General features: G+C 42.9%; 1 protein-coding gene across 2 annotated transcripts in view; it reads left to right on the top strand.

Moving 5' to 3' along the window:
- The window catches only part of KIAA1549L (KIAA1549 like), a 210698-nt gene that overhangs the window by 145521 nt on the left and 39451 nt on the right, over positions 1 to 25726 (top strand). For both annotated transcript variants that reach the window (XM_075129442.1, XM_075129443.1), the window contains 3 exons: positions 3895 to 4022; positions 21659 to 21837; positions 23324 to 23541. In XM_075129442.1, coding sequence (XP_074985543.1) covers positions 3895 to 4022; positions 21659 to 21837; positions 23324 to 23541 — 525 coding nt within the window. The remainder of the gene's footprint in view (positions 1 to 3894; positions 4023 to 21658; positions 21838 to 23323; positions 23542 to 25726) is intronic.

Raw genomic sequence — 25726 nt, 5'->3', positions numbered from 1 at the left:
ATGGGATGGAGTCTTCTAGCCAACCAAAGATGACAGAAAGCATTATTTGCACCTGCTGCTATATGGGAGCTTAGTGCCAGTGAGGACTCTGTAGAGCACTCCTAGGCTATGACTCTAATTGGCCAATTGCAGATATGTACCATCAACACAGGAGACTGCACGGTGGATGCGAATGCTTTATCTTTATCAACCAAACTTGCAATGTCAAAGAAAGAAATCAAGTTTGCTTGATAAGACCTGTTTTCCATAAAACCATTTTGACAGGAATTCATTATATTCCTGTCTTTAACTCATTAGTAACTGAATCCCATATCAGCTCTTCTATTATTTTGCCTGGGATTGATGTCAGGCTAACCGGACTTTGGATAGCTAGGTCATACCACTTCCACATTTTGAGTATTGGCACAAGATCAGTACTCTTCCAATCTTCTGGAATTTCCTGAGTTTCAAAAATTTATTAAAAATTAACAGTGGTGGGCCACAGCTCTCCTTTGTCAGTGACTGGTGTGTGGGCAGTTGTGCCTAGTGGTTGGGGTAGGCATCAATCGGTCAGAGTCCAGGATCAGAAGCGGGGTCAGAGGCCAGATGCCAGAGCCAAGAGTCAGAGGAGAAGTCAGGAATTGGAGCTGAGGGTGAAAACCAGGTTTCCAGGGGAGTGAGGCAAGGCTGGGTCCAATGCAGGTGCAAGGCTGGGATCAAGCAGGTACAGAAGCTATTGCAGCCATGGTCAAATGCTTTAAGCAGCCGCTGAACTGCTGCTTAAAACATTTGCCCATTGCTGACTATGCCAACCAAAAAGGTGGTACAGTCAATTAGGTTGACTACTACAGGTCAGCTGTGCTTGTTAGGTTGCCTGGAGACTACCTCTGCTGCAGGCCCTGATGCCTGACATCCTTAGCCAACTCTGAGTACACGTGGGAGCATGTTATTAGGGCTAGCTGATGGGCTCGAAAGTAGTTTGGCAGCCTCATGTGATACAAATAGAGAACAGAAATATTTATTGAACAATTTCTGCATCATCATAAACAAATTTACCATCTCCATCTAGTAAAATGCCTATAGCTTTGTGCCATTGCTAGGATTTCTTTCTTTAAAAATTCGTTATTGTCCTTAGCCCTGCCAGCCAGGCTTTGTCTTTAGCTACCCATAGCGATTTCCTACACTTCATAACTTATGTGATTTGTGCCACCAGGTTTCAGTAGGTGAGTCATGTAAGTATTTTTTCTTCATCGATGAAAATTTCTAATTCTTCTTACTTGCTATCCAGACTTCTCGCATTGGTATATAAGCAGCTGAAAAATTTATTCTTTGCTCATTCTTTGCCACATCAGTTCAATTTGTTGATGGCATCTTGAATTTGAGATTTATGCCACACTTGCCTCCTTATCACACTCCTCTTGAGTTGGTAGTTTAATGTCCTCGTAGCTGCTTCAGCTGGTCTCCAGCCAAAAAGGTTAGCCCCTACTATGAGATGTAGGCCATCCCATTTGTACAGCTTCTTCGTCCATTGAAATGTGGCCCAATGTTCAACAAAGCAAAACCTTCCACCTCACACACATCATGCAGCCAACAGTATCTTCTCTCTTGCCTGCTCACTGGAGCAGTAGGGTCTCTGAGAAGATTGCACTTCCCTTTTCTTCCTTTCCCATCCAAGATGCTTTAATCTTCTATAATCTGCATAGTTCCATGTGATGCCATATCATCATCATCATCGGTGGAGACTTGCCAAACAACTTCATAATTCTGTCTAATACCACAGTGAAAAATCATATCCTCATTCCAGGGAGACAGCACATCATCCTATTGTCTTTGTGTCCCTTGCTGAACTCTGTTGGCTCTTCTTAATATGGAGCCACCAGTGCTGATTGTTTGCATTCTTAGAACGTTTGAAAAACCTCTCCTGGTTGCTGCTTATTTCATACTGCAAGGATCCCCCTCAGGTATGTCCTATATAGCTTTCTGTTTCATTCCTATAGAGACAAGCTGTTCTGGAGTTGACTTACTCAGTATCTGAAAATGTTTTGATACTTGAAGTTGAGTTGAATGCATCTTGCCTCTCTTTCCCCTCTTGGTTACAAATTGCCTGTCCACTTTTTTTGGTTTCTACTCTCTCCAGTTTCCTTATTGATGATCTGTCCCCTTGTGGCATCTGTGAGAATGATTTCCAAATCTGGTAGTCCAAGAAGTCTCTCGGTTCTCAGATGCTGCACAATGTTACAACCTGTGCTTCCAGTCCATGTATCTTCTCCTCCACCAGCTTGCATTTCATACTCTAGAAATCTGTTTGGTCTTCCTGCAGAAAGGAAAACATGGTACATCCAAGGCAGGTCACAGCAATTGTTCTTTCACCATCCATATCTGCTACCTGGTATAGTGTTGAGCCGTACCTAAAACAGGAATCTCACTACCTCTCCAAAGTCTCACTGAAACTGATCCAGTTTGCTGCTGTTCTTGTTCACCCGGCAATTGACTAATATCACTGCTCAGCCTCTTCCCTAGCACACAGGGAGGGAATTACCACTCAGACTTCAAACACTGGTTTGATTCAAAGTCGCAGGGGTCCAACTGACAAGGCCCTCACTGAGAGACAAACAGACCTTTCTCAGCTGGCCAATTCAGGAGTCCAAAGCTCAGCCACACAACACTCATGCAGAACAACCAACCAACAGATGGTACAAATACAACACCTGCCGCCAAGTCCTTCTATCTGCAAGCATAGACTCATACCTTCACTCTCCAAAACACCCATTTGCCACTCCTCTTGCTCTGCTAAAGGGTGTCGGGGCAGGGATGGGGTCTATGGGGAGGGGAGGGGAGAAGGGCTGGTGACATGGGCCACAATTTTTCTCAAAGAATAAGTTTCAAGTCAGGAAGTTCCATGCCTCCGGTACATCACAGCTTCATGGTTGTTGGGACAGGTCACTTGCGGTGATCTGAGACTTACTTTATCACATGTAGCTTGCCAAACCCCAGCTCCTTATTCAAACTCTGTATTCAAAATGGAAGATGGGAGAGAGGGGTGGCATTTGGCAGCACAACATGCAGGAACAAAAGCTTTCATTAGAGGAGAGACTTATTTCACATCATTCAGAACAAGCTGACAGTCACAGGGCTTTATCACTTCGGGTGACCCAAGGTGCACTTTGGTACAAACAGCCAATCAAAACCCAACTTCTTAGTCAAGCCCTGTATACTATATGGAAGTGGAGATGTGACAGCAACCAGTCCAACCCCGGCTCCTTATCTGATAATTTCTTTAATAAAGAATTAAATAATTAATAATATTGAATATGATAAAAAATTTAATATGATGAATTTTCTAAACATCTAATCTTACACTGATTTATTTTTAAATAATTTTGCCCTTTGAATAAGGAACGGGGAGCCATGATTAAAGTGCTAGTACCACGATTAAGGAACTGGGAATAAGGAACCAATTTCAGCCTCATCTGACAAAACCTGCGAACCCAGATGCAGACTAAATCGTGGGAAAGTGCTTGCAATGAATCTGTTTAGCCATGTTCATGAAATAATTGGCATTAAAAACCATCTGCTTTATTTGAACTGCTTAATGGATACCAAACAAATGATGTCTTCTTTTACCTTTTGCATTATTTTCCTGTGTCTTTTTGGGTTCGTGCAGGAGAAATAATCAGTTCTGATTTCACTAAAATCCTCCTCAGGACTGAGCCTACATAAAAGTAATTTTTTAATATTGTAAGTGCATTTCTGCTTTCATTGTGTTTCTGTTGTGTGGTTTATTTCCTATCTCTTTTGTGTACAAAATCAAAGACTAAAAAGCCAATGATGCAAACTGTGCAAATGAAATAACCTTGAAATTAGGCTTATACAGATGAAACTTACAGTCTTCCTTGTTGCTATGGTTACTTACAGCAGGTCGCCTAGTCAGAATGGTTCTGTCATCAGCAACGAATCAGGAAAGCCCAGTTCAGGCAGAAGCTCTTCACAGAAAGTAGTGGTCCAGCAGAAAATGACAAAAGATGAAGGAAGAAAGAGAAATGGTGAGAAGTATTTCCTGATGAAAGACCTACTGTATGCCTGCAGTTACTTCCATAGAGATACCAACACAGAGCTATGCCATGTTGAAATTCTCCTACACTTTTGTCCTACACTTACTAGTCCTTCATGCATCTATTCTTGTTTATATCTTCTCTTTTTCTTCTGAGCCATAATATGCTGTGCCTTCCCTAAATCTGACATGGAACCGGTTGATGTTTGCACAGTTTTCCGGGCCTTCTTAAGCCTTTACTGATTTTAGCAGCAAACCAGTGAAATGAAATGTAGTGCTTTTTGGTGGGATAGACTGGGTTTGGTGTGTCTCTGTGTATGCCCTAGGACACTCATTTCAATTGCTGCTACCTCTCAGCTGGCCCAGATCTGATAAAGTACATTCATCAGGTAACAGTTTTTTGTGAAAAGGTATGAGAGTTCGATGCGCTCTCTTATCCTCCTCCTTTTTGCCATCTCTTTGCTAATGGCCTCAGTGACAGCTCTTCCTGGTACTAAGAGTCTGATACGGCACTAGACTTTGTTTACCAGTCCTTTGTGATGATGCCAATCTTGTGATTTAAAGTGTATAAGGTGTATCTAATAAGTGTTGGATTTTAATTCCCTTCTCTTTTTGCTTTTGTTTTTGCTTGTTTCCTTCTTCCTCTTCAGTTTTAGCCCTGTGTTCACAGCCTTGTGAAGCCAGACTCTGAGTGAGACATAACGATTGCTTCTAGAGGGGGAGAATTAAAATACACGTGACCTGCTAAGGTTCTGTCACAGGCACAAGAGGATAATTCCTGCTTTGTTCAAGATATTTCAGGGAGGGAATGGGAAGCTGAAGCAAACAGAAAATCTTAATACAAATCTTTAACCCCTTCCTACTTCAGTACATCAGTAGTGTAATCTCTTTGGTGCTTATGATACAAATGGCATACAATCATAACATCTCCCTGTGGTGATCCTTATATGTGATACAAAATGCGGTGTGGCTTAAATACCACCTGTTTAACAAAAACATAATACCATATACACAGATACATAGAATAACAGACAAACTCGATGGTCTGTTTGGCAAAACTGCACTACATTTTCTTATTCCTTCTGCAGTTTCTGTATATTTAGTAGCAGTGCATTCTACAGGGAATATAGTATTGATACAATTGAAATGTTCTCTTTTAAAATGACTTTATTATGATTGGTTTCAGAGGAACAGCCGTGTTAGGCTGTATTCGCAAAAAGAAAAGGAGTACTTGTGGCACCTTAGAGACTAACCAATTTATTTGAGCATGAGCTTTCGTGAGCTACAGCTCACTTCATCAGATGTTTACCGTGGAAACTGCAGCAGACTTTATATACTCTGTGTGTATATAAAGTCTGCTGCAGTTTCCACGGTAAACATCTGATGAAGTGAGCTGTAGCTCACGAAAGCTCATGCTCAAATAAATTGGTTAGTCTCTAAGGTGCCACAAGTACTCCTTTTCTTTTTATTATGATTGTTAGAAATTAATGTATAGAACACATTCCTTTTCTTTGTGTTGCATGCTCATACTGTTTGTATTATTTTCTGCTGACAAAGCTGTGATTTTACTAATAAGATCCCCAATCCAGCAATGACACCTTGTCAACTGCTCTTGGGGAAGTCTCTCTAGGGGTCCTAGCTTTCTCCTAACTGGTCCCCCTTCAGTTCATCAAGATGAGACCATGCTATAACCTCTTAACTTAAACTGAGTCTATCAGCCCTTAAACTCCATGGCTTGCAGTCTCCTTTTGTCTCTCTGTCAGTTTCTCAGAGACAGCCTGGAATGGGTCTGTTGCCCCACTGCTATCCAAGGCCTTTCTGCCTCCCCTTCCCTCTCTGTTATCCCTCTTTTATAGCTGGACTTGTTTTCTTTATTGGTCACAGCTGTGGGTGCGTGTCTTCATGATTGGCAGTTCTGGCAGGTGTGTGGGGGTGTGGTCAGCCTGCAAGCAGAGAAGACTCTCCTCTCCCTTCTGCCCATGCTCAGTCTGGGATTTGTAAACCCAGTTACACACCCATTCTGATGGACTCCTGCACCTGTATGTTGCTCCATTAAAGGCAATGAGGTCCTCTACTTGCATACTCCTGGGGAAATTCTGAGCCAAAAAATTAAAAATTCTGTGCACAATATTTTAAAATTCTGCATATTTTATTTGTCAAAAGAACACAATATAATCATGCCAGTTTCAGTAATTTGGGTAATTTATTTCAAAATACCTGTCAACAAGTATGTCTGTAACAATACAGACAAAACAAAAAGTTTCAGGAAATGACTTTTTTGACAAATAGATTCCCTTCTGGGTGTATTAATACAGAACATTGAGTAATTCATTTAAACTACAATACAGAAATGTATTTCCTGCACCCCTCAGAAGCAGTTAAAAGGCTTGGGGGAGTCAGGGATAATGGAGGAGCCTGAGGTAGAGGGAAGGAACCTGGAAGTGAACCTGGATAGTTGTTGGGTGGGAGAAGTGTGGAACAGGTTTTTTTGGTGGCAGGTGAAAGATTGTTTGAGAGTTGGGGAGCCTCTCCCATGCAGACCCTGGCTGACCCCTAGCTTCTCCCATTCAGTGAGGCACATCTGCCCTTGTCCCCATGTGTCCCTGCAGACCCCTACCCCTTGTCCCCATGTATCTCTGCACTCTCCTTCCCCCGTTCCCTTGTGGCCCTGCAGCCCCCTTCCCATTGAGATCCTGGCTCAATGCTGTTACCTCATTATCTCCTGTGCCCATGCCACAGTCTGTACCCCCACGAGTCTTTCTGAACTCCAGTCTGTGACACCCTCCCCCCCCCCCCAACAGCCCCGTGTGCTCCACTCTGTCTGTGCCATGGATCCTCATCTTCCCCCGCTGTGAGGAACACAGTCTCTTCCCTCTCTCTCTCTGCCGGCTGGCTTCCCTCTCTTCTGGTGCCAAGGCAGCCTCTGGTGGGCAAATGGTGTAATTGCAGAACCTCTCTAGCAGAATCTATATTCTGAGGAGAAATAAAAAAAATCTACAGGGGACATGAATTCTGCATGTGCAGTGTTGCACGGATTTCCCCCAGGAGTAATGTGCAGGAGCAGAACCAAAATCTTTTACGGCCCATATAAAACAAGCTGTGTTAGACAACAATCTATCAATTTTTCTTAATGTCCTAATCATTTTCCTAATGTTTCAAATATTGCTTGTTTTATAGTACAAAAATGTTAGTGGTTTCCAGAGGTAAATATTGTATTTCCAGGCTATGATTTTTTTCTACATGAGAGACCATTCAGTCAAACACAACTTCATTTATTGTTCATTTATCTGGTCAAAAATATTGTGGTGGGGGTATTATATTTTGGTTTTCTTTAGAATGTTAGGTTTTAAATCATCAAAGAAAATTGGTAAGTTCTTTCTTAAACATTTGACTAATACTTAACATAATCTCTACTGATCAGAATTCTAGTGCATCTGCAGAATAGGCATAATAGCTGTCTAAAAGAAACCTGTGATACTGTACAAGACAATACATGCCCTTTATTTAAAATCTCCATTTAGGTGAATTTTAGTTTAACCATTATTAGCAAACAATGACTTTGTGCTTTTCAAACTGTACTGGAAAACTAATAGCTGCTGTATTCTCTTGTGTATTTGACACTCCTTTCTCCTGTCCTTCCAACACCAAGCTCAGCTAGCTAAGTTGATGCAAGGGAACTGTCTAGGGCTGAATCTTTTTCCATTAGGGTGCAGAGTAGCAATGGATTTATAGCCACTATTTATATTAGTATATATTATATTAATATATACTATTTATACTAGTGAAAATTATAGTATAAACTAGTATATACTAATTTATAGCCACTATTACTGCCATGCTAAAGTTGCAATAGCCATTGCTGCTTGTATGCCCCTACCCCCTCCACTGAGAGGCCATTGGCTAGTGGATCTATGTAGCAGAGGATCTACTGCCTGTAACTGCCCTAACAACTTTCTTGGCACAGGGAAACCACATTGCATGCAGGCCCTTGCATGCTGGTATTGAACTACTTCCACTGTGTCTTCGGCAGTCTGTATTTGGGGAGCAGGGGCATGATTTCCCCCTATGTAAAATAATTCTGTTGATCAGAAATTATAAATTATTAATGAAGAGCCAGATTGTATCCCCCACTCTGCCAGTGCTCACATCACACCCTTCCGGAATGGAAGAGGGCTTCAGCAATCTTCAGAGGATGATCTCCCCTACTTCCCTGGACATTGCAGAGAGTACTCCAGGGGTCTCCTGGATGCACACATTGCAGGAGGAGGCGGTGGGGAGTGGGCAGACAGAGGTACACACATCATTCTCCCACCAGCTCTGTAGGGGACATACCCTTTTAATAGGGCTCCCTGATGCCACCCCAACAGCACAGTTCCAAAGAGGAAAGATGTTGGGGGTCATAGGTCAGGCATGGGAGATAACAGGGCCTCCCACTCATCACTTGCAATCCTGCAGAGTTTGTGGGCCCGCCCTACAGTGCTTTCTTTTTTTAGGGGGGAAATCTTCCCCTTCTGATAGAACAGTTGAAAAAGAAAGATTTTCTTCATGGATATCTAAGATTCCTTCCTACTTAGCCCCTCAGGAGGGGAAGATCATGCTTTAAAATGCCAGGTTTGGGTTATTGATATTACAGGCATATTATTTTTTCAATTAAAAACGCAAAGCAATAAGCCATCATATTCTTCATGTAATGTTTGTCGTATTTCCCTTTGCTATGATTTCAGACATTGCTGTCATCTGTAGTGGTGTTTTTATTGCAGGACTTTATCTTTATCCAAGGTAATTAGCGTAGGGATAATGTGTCAGCTATTTGTCCTTCCAGATTAACAAAGAGCCTGTTTTTCTTTTAGATGTTTGCCTTCGACTGCTCAAGCTATTCAGCACAATTGTAGCCTGACATCCCAAATGTCCATGTTAGGAAAAGGAGCAGCATATTTTCTCCCCTGAAAATCAGCATCTTAAAATTGGAATGAATCCCTTGCTAGTCACATGGTTGATTTGGGGACTCCACGTTTGATTGGCTCATTAGTTGCCATAGTAACAAACCAATTTTAGATTCTGTTCCTCACTGAAACTCAGTTGTACAGGAAAATGACAGCACTGGTTGTTTATTTAATAGATAAACTCTATTTGTCTACTTTCAAAACCTACTCGTAATTCATGCCTACAGTATTTCAGCACTCCAAGTGAATAAACAGCAAATACGAAATCAGGATATATAAAAAGTCTTGATTGAAGGAACTGATATTACGGAGGCTTCAGCAAGGACTCTATAGCTGAGGTTGTGTTGCAGTTTCTATAGAAAACTGGGCTAAAATCCCTCTATGTTGGACTTTAATGATCAAACTCAACTGTTTGTAGGAAAACTGAATTTTTTCAGTCACTCTTTGCTGAAGAATTATTTTTAAAATGACCCTTTTTGAAATTTTGAACTTTATTCTATTTACTTTGAGTTCTTCTCACTTAAAAAAAAAGTTGCACAGGCTTCAGACTTCACCCAGCAAATCATCTTTACAATCTCTTGGACGTAGTCTAGCTATTGGGACTGGAAATAACGTTTAATAGCCTTTGCTCTAATTTGTCACAGCTGAATTAGTAAATATGACACTCCATACAGATCAGGAGACTTAAGAAAAAGTGCCTACATATTTTCATAGGAGGAATAAGAATTGAGAAGAGAATCCACATAGGTGAGCAAGCAAGGTTGGGAGGGGCGGGAGTGCAGGAGAAGACATGGTAGTACTCCCCTGTCTTCTCTACCAGAGAGACCGGCTATAGCTTGGGATGGTGGGGAGCAAATCCCTACACTCACATCCAGATCAGCTGAGCTGTTTGCTGGCTCATCATACACCAGCCAATTAAGGTGACATGGAGAACCTTAATTCTGGCATTTTCCTAACATATGAGTGCTTGATTTTTGCAGTCGTAGTGCTCATATAATATAGGTTTCCTTGTGTGTTTCCTTCCTAGTTTTTTACAAAAGCAAATTGAAAAAATATAAATTCCATCATGTGGAATAATATTTACACCAACATAGAACACAACAGGGTTGGAACCTTTAGATCACCTGCCACTTGAGCTAATGGAGAAAAATAGAAGTAGTAGGTTATCATTCTATCAGTGCTAATCATGTGGACCAGCATTAGAGCAAAATGAGACACTAGGCACAGACCCTTCTGCCCCTGTTTCCACCCCCTCATCCTTCAAAACTGATCCTTTGTGCCTTGTCCCAGTCCTCTCTTCTCCTCCTCCCAACTTTTCATCCCAGTTACAGTCTCCTTCCCTAGCCAGTCCCAGTTTTCCCCTGCTGTTTACCAGCCTTCCTTCTCTTCCTCTCATGCCAGTCTTCTTTCTTCCCCCGCACAAGCTATTTGCCCAGCCACGACTGTGCCCCATCCCCAGGCTTCTCATCTGATCTGTGTCCCTTGTCCGTTTCCCCCTTTTCCCAGTGGCTCCTTGTCCCCAAACTCCATGTTCTGCCAATTCAGTTTTCTACTCCCTCCCCGCAAATTCCTCATCCAGTCTGTCTCCATGACTCCCAGTTAGTCTCCTGCTGCACGCCTCCAGGCTCCTGACCCCAACCGACTCCCTCTGCTGTCTCCCCCATCCATTTCAGCTCTGGTTACCTCTGTGTTTGAGTTATACTGCCTGGGTTTCAGCAGGGGGAGCATTGAGAGCTCTGGACACAGCCTGTCTGCTCTCTGACCAACGCCTAAGTGGGGACATCCTTCGTAGAACTTCGCCCACTTTCCTGAGTGTTGTATTGCTAGTGAAAGTCCACAAGTGGCAATATGCAGAGGCCATCTTGAACTAGCTAAAAAAAAATGCTAAGAAAAACCTGTAGCTTTGAGTTGACCTGAAGACAACAATGATTTTATTTTTCTTGGTGAAATGAAAATCTCATGTTGTTTCATTTTGTGGTGGCTTTTACCCTTTTATTCATGTTGGGTTTTTAAAAATATAACAATTTCATTTTGAAATGAAAAGTCAAAATGTTTCATTTTGAAAATATCAAAATCAAGTGTTTTGACTCTTTGGAATTTGTCTTCCTTCATTTTTATTCAGCTGAAATTATTTGCCAGTGTAAGCAGTGTCAGGATGAGCTCCACCCTGACATCTGGTGGTGAGGTGTGGCAAGTTGTGGAAAAGAACTACAGGGGCCGATCTCATTTGCATAGGCACACCCACCCCGCCTAGAATGAGGCCATAGCTGCCCAAATGGTCACTTTGGCTGCTGTGGGATCCCCAGTGTCTCTGTTATTGGGGCAGGAAGAATAAATTGTTGTTACCCTGATTATGGGAACTGTGCTTGGAACTGTACTTGGCCTTTTGTTATGATGGAGGGACTCACCCTCAACTAAGTAGCACTCGCTAGGCAAGGGTCATGGGTTTTAAAACTCTGTGACTGGAGAGAGGCTGGGGACAAGTATTAATACTTGGTGGCGTGGGCCCCTTGGTGAGGGCTTTACATGCTAATTGCACTTCCTCCTCTCTCCACTGTGGAATATCAGAGCTAATTTTGATTCCATTAGGAGTCTAGTTACAGGCTGCTGAGCTCACTTTGGGCTAATGGTGCACCAGCACTGAGGCTCCCCTACTGCAAGCTGAATTCACCAAAGAGCTGAACTGAGAGCTGAAATCACTGAGTGTTGTGTTAAGTAGTGGTGGAGCCTGAAGATATATTGTGGAGCAGTTTGCGGGACGGCTGGAGTGCCTTGTGAACAGGCCGGTGGAGCAGTTCGTAGGATGGTGGGAGCTGCTTGTGGGATGTGGAGCAGTTTGTGGACCAGCTGGTGGAGCAGTTTGTGGGACGGTGGGAGCTGCTTGTGGGCCGCGGAGTGGAGCTGAGCAAAGGAGTTCGTGGGGTGGCTGGCAGAGCGGAGCAAAGCGAAGCGAAGGCCTATGGAGCTGTGGGGCGGTCAGCTTCAGATCATGTAAGGTGCCTCTTACCCCCATCCCATCTCCACCCAGGTTGGGAGGTAAAGCTCCGCAGAGAAACTTTCGAACTCTGGGGCTGCCCTGACCAGGGACAGAGACTTTTGGGTCACTGGACTTTTGGGACTTTGGGTGATTTGGGATTGCTGGACTCAAGAACCAAAGGGAAAGGGGCATGCCCCAATTTGCTTGGGGTGGGTTTTTTTGCTCATGGGGTGTGTTATGAATCCTGTTGGTGGTGTTTCCCCAACATAATGCCACATTGTTTCTCTCTGTTATTAAAAGGCTTTTTGCTACACTCAGACTATGTGCTTGCGAGAGGGGAAGTATTGCCTCTTGGAGGCGCCCAGCGGGGGTGGTATATATTTGTCCCAGGTCACTGGGTGGGGGCTCGAGCCGGTTTGCGTTGTGTTATTGGAATGGATCCCCTAGATATTGAACCCGGCCCTTGTTGCTGCCAACTCTGATGGGCAGAAGGGTTACACCAGATTTGACCAAGATTTGCGAACAGTTCAGTTTGACCAAAAATGCAGGAGGAATCAGCTGTTTATGGGGTGGGGCCAGACTCTCACAGTTCTTGTACAGAGATGATGGGTTAGCTCCATCTGCTGGTGCTGCACTTTGAAACTAGAGTGAAAGGGTTTTTTAAAAAAGAGAGCTTCCATGCTTGGAAGATGAGAAGGAAGAACCCAGTTGTAATGGGTCATGAAGCACCAGGTGCCTACTTCTGAGAAGGAAAAATTACAGATAGGTAAGTATATGTAACCTTTCTTTCTGCCCCCACAAACTTGCACTGGTCAGTATTTGTTTTAATCCAGAAAGAGGGATGGAATTATCCATAACTTTCTTTTATTCATGTTCAACTGGTTAAAAACAACAAACTAAAAGTATTGTTTTAGGTGTGGGTTGTTGCAGGTTTCCTCCCTTTCAGGCACTAATTATAATTAAAGTCCCCCTTTTGAGTGACTATTAAGATTAAAATATAATCCAAATGTTCTTTAAGTGTTCTGTAATCTCACATCCTCTCCCCTCAACCACATGTTCAGAGACGAAATGAATGTGCTGAACCATGTTGTATAGATGCAGATGAAGTAGCCCTCAAGGACTTGTAGTTTTCCATATGATCTTCCATTGGTTGGTTTACTGATAGTGACTTGGTGAGTTGTGGTTAATCAGATTCTGAGCACTCTTCTTGAATTCACAGGGAAAGACAAAAGAGAGCAAATGTGAAAGTGCTTTCTGGCAGTTCACTGCCTATCTAAATTACACCAGCTTGCTCAAATCTATAGATCTCATCCCCATTTTATCACTCACCCAGCAATGAAAAGAAGTGCAATAGAAAAAGCTACATTCATGATTCAAATGACACTTAATAGACAAATGTTAAGTTAGTGTGGAATAAACATTCAGTTTCTGGTCCCATTTGATTAGAGTTAATTAGGGCTGTCAATTTATTGCATTTAACTCACGTGATTAACTCAAAAAAATTAATCACGATAACAAAAATAATCATGATTAATCGCAGTTTTAATCACATTGTTAAACAATAGAATACCAATGGAAATTTATTAAATATTTTTGGATGTTTATCTATGTTTTCAAATATATTGATTTCAATTATAACACTGCTCACTGTGTATTATTTTTTATTACAAATATTTGCACTGTAAAAATGATAAAAGAAACAGTATTTTTCAGTTCACCCCATACAAGTAGTGTAGTGCAATCTCTTTATTGTGAAAGTGCAACTTACAAATGTAGATTTTTTTTTGGTTATATAACTGCACTCAAAAACAAAACAATGCAAAACTTTAGAGCCTACAATCCACTTAGTCCTACTTCTCGTTCAGCTAACTGCTAAGACAAACAAGTTTGTTTACATTTACGGGAGATAATGCTGCCCACTTATTTACAATGTCACCAGAAAGTAAGAACAGGCATTTGCATAGCACTTTTGTAGCTGGCATTGCAAGGTATTTACATGCCAGACACACTAAGTATTCATATGCCCCTTCATGCTTCGGCCACTATTCCAGACGACATGCTTCCATGCTGATGACGCTCATAAAAAAAACAATGCGTTAATTAAATTTGTGACTGAACTCCTTGGGGGAGAATTGTATGTCCCCTGCTCTGTTCTACCCACATTCTGCCATGTATTTCATGTTATAATACTCTCGGATGATGACCCAGAACATGTTGTTCATTTTAAGAACACTTTCACTGCAGATTTGACAAAACATAAAGAAGGCACCAATGTGAGATTTCTAAAGGAAGCTATAGCACTCGACCCAAGGTTTAAGAATCTGAAGCGCCTTCCAAAATTTGAGAGGGATGAGGTCTGGAGCATGCTTTCAGAAGTCTTAAAAGAGCAACACTCCGATGTGGAAACCGATGCAGAACCTGAACCACCAAAAAAGAAAATTAACCTTCAGCTGGTGGCATTGGACTCAGATGATGAAAATGAACATGCGTCGGACTGCACTTCTTTGGATTGTTATTGAGCAGAACCTGTCATCAGCATGGATGCATGTCTTCTGGAATGGTGGTTGAAGCATTAGTCTTTAGCGCATCTGGCACGTAAATATCTCACGACACTTGTTACAACAGTGCCATAAGAACACCTGTTCTTCTTTGAGTGATTGCTCATGTGTATTCCACAATAAGTGTGCATGCTCCCCATGTGCACCGGTGCCGGAAGTTTTTCCCCTAGCAGTACCCATGGGGGAGCGCCTCCCATGACCCCTGGAGTGGTGCCTGCCTGGGGGGGTATAAGGGGAACTGCGCGCTCCCCCCACCCTCAGTTCCTTCTTGCCACCAGTGAAGGTGCGTCAGAACTGCTCTGCTCCAGCTTTGCTGTAGCTCGTCCCCAGAACTGTTTGTTCGTTCAGCGTTAGTACCTGTAGTTAGTTAGCTGTTTAGTTAGTCAGTGAGCCAGGCCGGGGCATACCCCGCGCCCTGGGGTTTAAGTCATGCAGCTCTTGTAGGCATTCTATGCCAGGAGGTGATCTGCATGTAGACTGTTTGCGCTGCTTGGGAGAAACCCATATCAGCAAAAGGTGCAAGATTTGCAAGTCGTTTAAGCCTTGGACCAAAAGAGAAAGGAACGTTAGGCTCCAGGCCATCCTGATGGAGTCAGTGCTGACCCCAACCCCGGCATGCCGCTCCGAACCGGTACCTGGCACCGCAGCGTCAGTATGGGGTGATCCTCTGGTGCCATTGACCAGTCGGCACTGCTCTCTATCCATGGGGCATGCCAAGAGGGCCAGGAAGACTCCCTCTTTGCAGCGGCACTGAGGGAAGTCTGGGACAGAGGCTAGGCCCATGTCTGGCAGTCCTCGATCCCCACTGGGCCCCAGGCCTCCCACTCATGTTGAGCAGATTAGCCTGGCCCCTTCAGAACAGGCCTCTCTGGATGTCCAGAAGCCATCCATGCCTGAAGCTCTCCAGGCGGCCCAGGACATTATGTCCATGCTGGTGCCTGGAACAGCGCCGATGTTGGCCCCGTGCTCCAGAGGCAAGCTGGGATCTCCACAGTCGCTTCTGGCCCGGTACCGGTCTCAGTCAAGGGAATGTTCCCGACACCAATCACTGCCCAGTGATCGCTCGGGGCAGAGTCCAGGTGGATCGCCCTTGACACGGACCAGACTGTCCGGCTGGGTTCCGGCCGGCCGGGACTCGCAGCACTGCTCATCCTCAAGGAGCGAATATCGGCAGGACTGCAGCGAGCATCACCATCGGTCCTGGTCTTGGAGAGGGTACCGCAGTCGATCACGGCACGGTTGTCGATGCCATTCCCTCTCAGACTCCCACTCCAAGTCTCCACCAAGACATCGCAGCCCGGGCGTCAATCGCCGACATTTTGCTGTTGCGGGTCTGCCCATGGAGGCCGTTCGCAGAGCAGCTGTTACCACTGGTACTGGTCCTCCACATAGAGATCGTGGTCCTGTGGCCGTCTTAGATCCCGGCACTGCTGCTCCTCCTGGTCCAGAGACAGCAGCAGATCTTACGGCAGCCTGGTCTCCATTCATAGCCGTCCTTCCATGGGCCAGGCCAGCCAACCCCAACAGATGGTGCCAGAGCAGGTGCAGTGGCACTGAGCATCGTGGCCGGCCCAATGGTACCAGTGGGCACTGTGGCCTCCAGTGCAGCCCCTGGTGGGAGCTCGCTCGGTGGCCGGAGCTTCGGAGGCACCGTCGGCCTCCCTCTCCAGACTCCTGAGAAAGGCAGTGGGACACGCGTCCTTGGCACCATGCCCGGAGTCTGACCAGGTGGTGGACCCTCCAGTGCCGGCCGACACCCAGAGCACCACACTGGCTTCTTCACACCGCCTGGAGGAGGTGATTGCAGCCCCACCCCACTCCGTCTCGCAGGAGGACTTCAGGGCCCACCAAGAACTCTTAAAGAGGGTGGCAGCAAGACTCCACCTCCAGGCAGAGGAGATGGAGGAGCCCTCAGACTCTCTGTTTAACGTGTTGTCCCCATCGGCACTGGGTAGGGTGGCCTTGCCTGTCCATGAAGGGGTGGCTAAGATTTCAAATGCTCATTGGCCCCCAGCTCTAAAAAGGTGGGACACAAGTACTTTGTACCCACTAAGGGGCATGAGTACTTGTATACCCACCCGGTGCCCAACTCCCTGGTGGTCGAGTTGGTCAACCACAGGGAACGTCAGGGTCAGCCAGCCCTGACCCCAAAGAACAAAGAAAGATTCTTGGAGACTGGACTCTTTCAGAAGGTGTCATAAATGTAAAGGGAAATCCCTTAAATCCCTCCTGGCCAGAGGAAAAACCCTTTCACCTGTAAAGGGTTAAGAAGCTAGGATAACCTCGCTGGCACCTGACCGAAATGACCAATGAGGAGACAAGATACCTTCAAAGCTGGAGGGGGGAAAAAACAAAGGGTCTTCTCTGTCTGTGGGATGCTTTTGCCAGGACCAGAGCAGGAATGCAGGTCAGAACTCCTGTAAAGAGTTAGTAAGCAATCTAGTTAGATATCCGTTAGATTCTGTTTTGTTTAAATGGCTGATAAAATAAGTTGTGCTGAATGGAATGTATATTCCTGTTTTTGTGTCTTTTTGTAACTTAAGGTTTTGCCTAGAGGGATTCTCTATGTGTTGAATCTGATTACCCTGTAAGGTATTTACCATCCTGGTTTTACAGAATTGATTCTTTCACTTTTTCTTTAATTAAAATTCTTCTTTTAAGAACCTGATTGCTTTTTTCATTGTTCTTAAGATCCAAGGGTTTGGGTCTGTGTTCACCTGTGCAAATTGGTGAGGATTTTTATCAAGCCTTCCCCAGGAAAGGGGGTGTAGTGCTTGGGGGGATATTTTGGAGGGGGAGACGTTTCCAAGTGGGCACTTCCCCTGTTCTTTGTGTAACACTTTGGTGGTGGCAGCTTTTAACTTAAGCTGGTAAGAATAAGCTTAGGGGGTCTTTCATGCAGGTCCCCACATCTGTACCCTAGAGTTCAGAGTGGGGAAGGAACCTTGACAGAAGGAAAGTTTATTCATCTTCGAGCTTCCGGTTACAAGTGGCAAACCATCAGGCTCTCCTGGGCCAGTACGAATTCAATCTGTGGGGCTCCCTGCCCAAGTTTGAAGAATCCCTTCAGGAGCGTGATAGGAAGGAGCTCAAGGCGCTAATGGAGGAAGGGCCAGCGGCCGCTAGGAGGAAGGGCTGCGGACACGACCACACGATCAATGGCCTCCGCGGTGTCCATGAGATGGGTGTCGTGGCTCCTGCTCTCTGGGCTGTCCAGCGAGGCGCAGTCTTCCATGCAGGATGTCCCATTTGATGGGCAAGCTCTGTTTGCAGAGGAAACGGATACAAGGCTGCATGGCATGAAAGACTCCCGCATGACCCCCCAGACTCTGGGCCTCTATGTCCCGGCTCCAGCAAAACCTAAGTTCAAGCTGCAGCAGACTCCCACCCAGGCTGCCCTCCCGAAGTATGAGGCCGCCCATAAGAAGCAGCAGGACTATAAGAGACGCCCTCAGAGGCAGCCTCGGCCTGCCCCCCAGCCTGGGTCCTCCAAGGGCAAGCAGGTGGGGAAAAGGCGTTTTTGACAGGACGCTCGGGGGCACTCCACCAGTCCTCATCAGGGATCCACCCTCAATAGAGCTTCCCTTCTCCAACTGGTTGTGTGCTTTCCTACCAGAATGGTCGCGGCTAACCTTGGACCGATGGGTCCTCAACACCATCACCCAGGGTTACACCCTCCAGTTTACCTACGGATACTGCTAGGGAAGAAACTTCCGGCACCCGTGCATGTGGCTAGCATGCACACCTATTGTGGAATAGACGTGAGCAACACATCTCGAAGAACACCAGTTATGGAAAAGGTAGCCGTCTTTTCTCACTTTCAGGTGACATTATGAACAAGAACTGGGCAGCATTATCTCCTGCAAATGTAAACAAACTTGTTTGTGTGAGCGATTGGCTGAAAAAGAAGTAGGACTGATTGGACTTTGTAGGCTCTAAAGTTTTACATTGTTTTATTTTTGAAAGTGGGTTTTTTTTGTACATAATTCTACATTCGTAAGTTCAAGTTTCATGATGAAGAGATTGCACCACAGTACTTGTATTAGGTGAATTGATGAACACTATTTCTTTTGTTGTTTTACAGTGCAAATATTTGTAATAAAGAATAAATATAAAGTGAGCACTGTCCGCTTTGTGTTCTGTGTTGTAATTGAAATAAATATATTTGAAAATGTAGAAAACATAAAAAAAATTTAAATAAATTATATTCTTTTATTGTTTCACAGTGCAATTGATCGCACAGTTAATTTTTTTAATTGCATGATTAATCACGATTAATTTTTTTATTGCTTGACAGCCCTAGAGTTAATTTATCCATACAAATAGCACTATGTTGGATGCTGAAGATATACTTTTCTGCTCTTAGAGGTGATGATGGTATTTTTGCTTTGTGCTAATGCAAAACAACAAAAGTAGCTGACCATTGATTCTCTGCACTCATCCTTTCTCTTTTAATTGAATAAGTATGTGTCCAATACGCAAAGAAATAGTAGGTAAATAAGCACTCTTAAGTCCAGATCCTGCAATGCGTTCTGGGTAGGGTGACCAGATGTCCCGATTTTATAGGGACAGTCCCGATTTTGGGGGCTTTTTCTTATATATGTGCCTATTACCCCCCACCGCCTGTCCCAGTTTTTCACACTTGTTATCTGGTCACCCTAGTTCTGGGCAGCCAGATGAATGCCGATGCTGAGCCATTTTCAAGCCAGTAGTAGTCTGTGTGGGTGCGGGACTTTGTCTGCATGGACTTCATTACAGGATTGAGACCTTAATTAACAAGTACAATACTCTTGAAATATTTGATGACAGTAACACAGTTGTGCTCCCCTGCGCTCTCTGCAAGCAATGTGATGGGCAGGGATTGTTTGAAAACATTATTGTTCTGGAATTGAAGATTAGAGAAAAAAGACATTGCAGCCTGGGGTCATGTTTTTGCTGGGCTTTGAGCTAGATGTGAAATTAGAATCTGAACTAAACTGAACACTTCCAGCTAAGTCATTTTCCTCTGTGATTGGCCTGAACAGTGTAGACTGGACCACATTGTTAAAAAGCAGCCATTACAAAAATCATATTTGAGCCTGGTTGGGACTAACTTTTGAAAGTGGTTTCAAAACAGTTTGGTCCAGTCAGTGCTGGCCATCAATCCATGTCTAAAACTTGTTTAGCAGGAATAGTGTTTAAATAAAGTTCAGACTTGGTTTTCACACACTGTTCATGGCCCAGTGCAGACAAGGCCTATATGATGCGGGTGAGGGAGTTAGTACCTGATTTTGTATCTTTTTGCATTTAGGTTACTGGTTAGATACTATCCAAGTTCAGGTCAGTCATGACCTTCTTGACAACCTTTCAATTGTGTATGTAAAATAAAACTCTGGTCTTGGTACAATATTTGGTACAGCTATCCATTTCACAAAAAACACCATCAAAAAGCTAATGAACTCATTTTTCTCCCTTAGAGGCAGTCCCTCCACAACTGAAGCACCTTGTTATGGCAGCATGTAGGAAGCTTGCAGTCCAACTGCTTGTATTTGTAACTGTTCTTTGACTAAACAGCAGTTTATATAGCTATTTAGCTTAAAAGCCCATGGTCCTAAGCTGTTTAATTGCATGCCTTTCACAAGCATTAAGCAATTAAAAATACCTGGGGGGGAAAAGTGTCTGGACTTAATAATAATTTTTAAATGTTCTCCTATTAAGTAGTACAGTATAGTATGTAAGCTTTAGATTGTTCATCTAATACTCCTACTGTAAAATTATGCCCCTATTGAAACCAGTGGGAATTTTGCCATTGGCATCACTGAGCCAGGTTTTCACCCCATTTACTAATAAGAGTCTTCAGAATTCATGTGCTTTACTACCCTCTGTAAAAGTCTGAGAGGAGTTCCCAGTAGACTAAAATAAAGACCATTTTATCTGAGCAATTTCACAAATCCTGAGGGACATTATTTAGTGACAGCATGATATAACCTGTATTTTTCAACAGTTCAAATGATGTCAACTCAGCCTACTGTGAATACACAGAGAAAGATGAATAAGCTTATACAGTGGGTTCATATTTTATGTATCTTCTATCAAACATTTTTACCAAACTATCTATCTTAGTTGTTTAACCAGGGCTAATCTATCTCTTGCTGAGCTGCCTTTAGTGTATTATAATTCTTGCAGTGATTAAAGATTAAAACAGAATATATTTTCAGAGGAAGTAATATAGAGCATACCACTCTTCTCTTTAATGGAAGCTGCTTTCTACTTCTGTCTCAAACAGATAGAATACATTTTTTTCTTTCATAGCACAATTATTTAAGGAGGGATCTCTGCAGAATTTGCCCTTATGCCTTACAGTTAACTTTTTTCAAAACAAAGATAAAATAGGCTTCAACAACTGATAATGTGATGCCCTCTTTCCAACATAAATTTGGGGGAAGTGGCTAATTTGGTTTTTTTGAAGGCTCCCCTTTTAATCAGAGATTTACAAATAGAGGATTGACTGTGCCTTTTAATTGTAAACATTCAGAGTTGTTTTATATTAGTAGTCTTTTCCTTTCTGGTCACAAATTCTGACAAACTTTATGAAATGACTGGAGGTGCTATTTTTCTAAAGCAAAAGATTACATCAGCTGGGGAACTAGCAGTTACTTGAGCATACTTGCACACTCAACACTGAGCTTCATTTTAACAGCTTCAGTAGTAATCATCTTTACAGTCCTTGCTAAAATCAGTGGCTTTATTTTCAGATTGACATAAAGTGCTAATGTGGGATTCTGCTGGATACTTCTATACGTGTCGTGGCATCTGAAAACTCACAGGCAATCTTCTTTTGTATAAAGTATATGGAAGGATGTGCTTTTTGTTCTCCATTATCATTTTCCTACAATTTCTTCTACATCAATCTTTTTTCTAATTTTCCTTCCATGCCATAGGTGAAAATCAATCTTCCCTTTTTGGGAGAGCATGTAAAGAAACAATCCCCTAGAAGAAAGTTTCTCATCCATCTAAAATCTAACTGGAGTTCTTCCAATGTGGAAGTCTTCAGGGTCTAGTTTTATTGAGCACCTCAGTATTAGTCTATTGCGTGTGTTCACTTAGTTGTCACGTGAACCTGTATTAAACCTATTGAGAGCATATGCTCAATAAACGTAATATGCTTTAGTGCCCCTAAGTGATGAAGAGGAGGGAGGCATTCTCTTTGAGAACATCGCCAAGTCTGCCATTGATCCCTTCGACACATCTTCTGGATCTGTACAGCTGATTGCTATCAAACCTGTAGCATTGCCTCCCGCTCACCCTGCATCAGACAGGAGCCAGGAATCTGCTATCATTAATGGAGAGGTAAGAGTAATCTGACAGTGTTTCACCTGCTGGTTTCTTGATTATATCTGGAGGCACACATTGTGATAGGACCTTAGGTTGGTGCATTGAAGAGAGAGAGGAGAAATGTTAGAAGCCTTTCACCCTTTGTGTGGCCTATGTAAAATCCTGTCACAAATGCAGTCTCTGTGCTCAGGACCCACTCTTTCCTTGCACACCTATAGATGTATGGTGCCCTGAAGGAGAAAGCCTATCTAGGTACTTTTACAGCCCTCATCCCTGTTGTATTTGAACATCTGACAGTCATTAAGGGATTTTATCTTCCCAGCACCACATTTTAGAAAAAAGGGAACTGAGGCAAAGGGTAGATTAAGACATACTTTTTCAGGTTCACAGAGGAAGTCCGTGTCTGAACTGGGAATTGAACCTAGATCTCATAAGTCCTTAGACTATCCTTCCTGCTCACAGTGGGATGGGGAGAAAGCAGGGCCATGCCTTCGCTCTGTTTGTGTGCTGGCTTGCATATTAGGTACAATTGCTTCTGAGGTCCCCATAGAATCTTGTGGGTCTGCACTGGGATCTAATGGGGCCATTGACTAAATGCCGCAGCTTGGCTCTGAGACTTGTATTATTTTACAAATAATATTGTAAATATGTTTATTTAGATTTTGTTCTAGAACAAACTGCTTTTATGGGGAATGAGGGAATTTATATACCTAATGTGGAGGGAAGGCTTCTTATTTGCTCCTCCATGCTGCACACTTATGTAAAGGCTAACTCTTTATTGGACAAAATCAACACTTTAAACTGCTAGCCAGTTAGAAATACAATAAAAGACAGTGTAGTCAAGCTACCCGCGTGAGACCGGATTAAGGCATTATATCATGTTCTACTTTTGTGCTTGTATTTTAAGCTCTAACGCGTCACAATTGTCATTTTATATCCAGCGTCATGGCATGCACAATATTCAATGCCTATTTTTCTTCCAAGAATTGTGGGCTGTGTATCATCAGAGTAAGACCTAGGAACATACAAATGCTATTCCCTTACATACTCACAGATATGATGGAGTTCTTAAGGAGATCATAGAATTTGACTTTTTAGTTACAAACCCTAAATAAAGCAGACATTTTTTTACACAGTCAACTTTGGGCAAAAGTGAAATTTGTTCAAATATACAGAATACTGCCCCCAGGCCTCCCTAAAAATAAACATTGTTTGGGTCAAGAAGATGGTTGGCTGACATCAGCTCTCTTCTTCTGTGGCTGTGGATTGAGTCACTGTTATGATGTACTTAGTTCCAGGAGATTAAAATTTATTTAACCATCTGCAAGTCGTACAAAATACGACTCTGTCCCTTGCATTTCCCTAGTGCTGACAGATGGCCTGGTGTGATGCAAGAGGCACTCTGCAGAGCAAAGCGTTGCACATCAAATACACTTTTAAAATGTAGTTGAGAAATCATCAGCATGGCATAGTCATCTGAAATTCGTTCACCTTCCATTAGGTAAACAAAGCCTTGAAGCAGAAGTCCGATATAGAGCACTATCGCAACAAGCTGCGCTTGAAAGCCAAGAGGAAAGGATACTATGATTTCCCTCAGATTGACAACAACAAGGGGCTGACAGAAAGAAAAAAGATATATGAGAAAGCACAAAAGGAAATAGACCATGTTTTGGAACCAGAGGCAGATGTATCTTCTCCATTTGCAGAGCCTAAAAACAGGTGAGATGTTTTTGTTTTTTATATACATCTAGAAAGTAGGCACTGCCTCAGGGCTGTAGGGCAGAAGACTCATCTGAAGTGAAACATCCATCACTGATGACGAAAAGGTGTATTACATATTAATGTTTAATCTGTTCCGTGCCTCCTATTTCATGAAGAAAATTGATATTGCCCAAGATTATTTCTGAATGTTTCACATTTAGTAAAACCATAACATGGTTACAGAAGAAGAAGTGGAAAGAGAACAAAATTACTTGAAGGTTGCATGGTTCCAGGACTTTTGTGAGCCATTTTTAAAGTGATCTAAGCTGAAAATGTGCTCAGGTTATTATTCAAAAGACTGATTATTCTAGAAATGGATTTGAGCCAGGAATTTGCATTTGACTCCGATCTTCTGCAAAGTGCAACAGTGATCCAATCTATCATTTTGTTCTAGGCACACCTGTAATTATTTCCAGAGCTGGATCTAAGATATAGGTAACTTAGACCCAGCAAATTAGAACATGCCACCATTATGTCTGTTGATTTCAGTATCTCTTTCAGCAGTTAATGGTAACCACTTGCTACGGTGCTTTCTTCACTTCATTGCTCTGGGATCTTGGGTAGGTCATTTAATCTCTGACATAATTTACTCATCTCTAAAACGAGTAAGGGTATTGTGAGACATCATCAATGTTTGTGTGGCACTTTATAGCTCGTGGAGGCAATATACAAATGGAGAGCATTCATTTTCAGATACAGAGATGAACTAGTGGAGGAGAGGGCCAGGAGCCCCAACTATATGCATTGCACCGGGGCTGGCCATCCTTGCAGGCTCTGGTCTGCACTAAGTTCCCCCAGTAGTGTACCTCGAGCACAAGTTGCCTTACAAAGCGAGGAGGTCACGCCAAGATCTCCCCTCAACAACTAGTAGAGCCGGCCTTGTTGGGAGTGGCAGCACAGTCGGCATGCTCCCCCATTTCACAGGTGAGAGAGATTGTAGCCAGGATTCTAAAAGCGCTGGTCTTGGAGTATAAGCAATAGCTGCAGACAAACGAGCTTGTTTATGTGAGGGCCTGGAGAGAGTGGGAAGTGGAGTTTGAGAAGCCTTGTCCCAGGGTTTTACCAGTAGATTAATGAAGAAAAAAGATTCTGATTAAATTGTATCTAGTGTCCTTGCTGAAGGGTCTGGGGCATCAGTTCCTTGAACAGGAATTCAGTGAGGGAGGAATACATTGTTACATATGCATAGAAAAGGTAAGATATTGAACGTGAATATTAGTATTTTACAGTAATCCTATTTTTATTACCACAATCTGTCCTGAGAATATAAGTGAGGCCTGCAGAAACATGAATATTAATGTGTACAATACAACAATCCAGTACTGAAGCCATATTTTGGATATTTATTATGTATCCTAAGTGGTGTGGGGAAACGTTTAGAACATTATACATGAAGCTTTAATATTAACTATCTGCTTTTTGTTAGATATACCAATATTTGTTTGTTTATGCACCAGTATGCTGACAGATCCTGGAATACTTTTGTTTTTCTAAGTGTGCTTTCTAATGTATTGTGTAAACCAATGGGTAAGCTATTTTAGACAAAGTTCATTGTTACGAAAAACTGCATCTAGGCAAGTACTCTGAACTGTCAAGGAATGATCTCTCTGCCTACTGGGGCCGAGCCATTAAATGTTTATTGTACAAACACTAGAAATGCTTGCTGAATAGAGCTGGGCTACAGGAACTAAAAACAAAGGTATCATTCCCTGATGCACTTTCTGTAAAGATGTCAGGCATTTTCAAAATTTGGGAATGTTTCTTGCCACAGAAAAATTGACCGTTTTTTTGAAAACAACCACTTTTATGGTCCCCACACCAACATCTAGAATGACATATTTGCTGTAGATACCTAATTTGATATGCTGCAGGACATTTCCCAGCTTCAAGCTTTTCTTTTCTTTTTTTTTTTTTTTTACAGAATATAAGTTTATTGGATGAATACAGTAACATGATATTGCAGCCTAGTGCAACTCTCTGAGAGATGAACTGATATAATCCAATTTCTATAATAAAAACCATCACTCTTACAGCAGTCTAGTTTAGCATAAGACTAATACAGCTTGCTTTTATCATTGTCCAGATATTGATTCGCAATTAAAAACCTATATTTTAAATAGTTCACATTTTTAAAGATAACGTA

The sequence above is a fragment of the Caretta caretta genome, chromosome 6 (assembly GCF_965140235.1).
Source record: "Caretta caretta isolate rCarCar2 chromosome 6, rCarCar1.hap1, whole genome shotgun sequence".
NCBI lineage: Eukaryota > Metazoa > Chordata > Testudines > Cheloniidae > Caretta > Caretta caretta.
The sequence above is the reverse complement of the archived record's forward strand: the minus strand, read 5'-3'. Positions and strand labels throughout refer to the sequence as shown.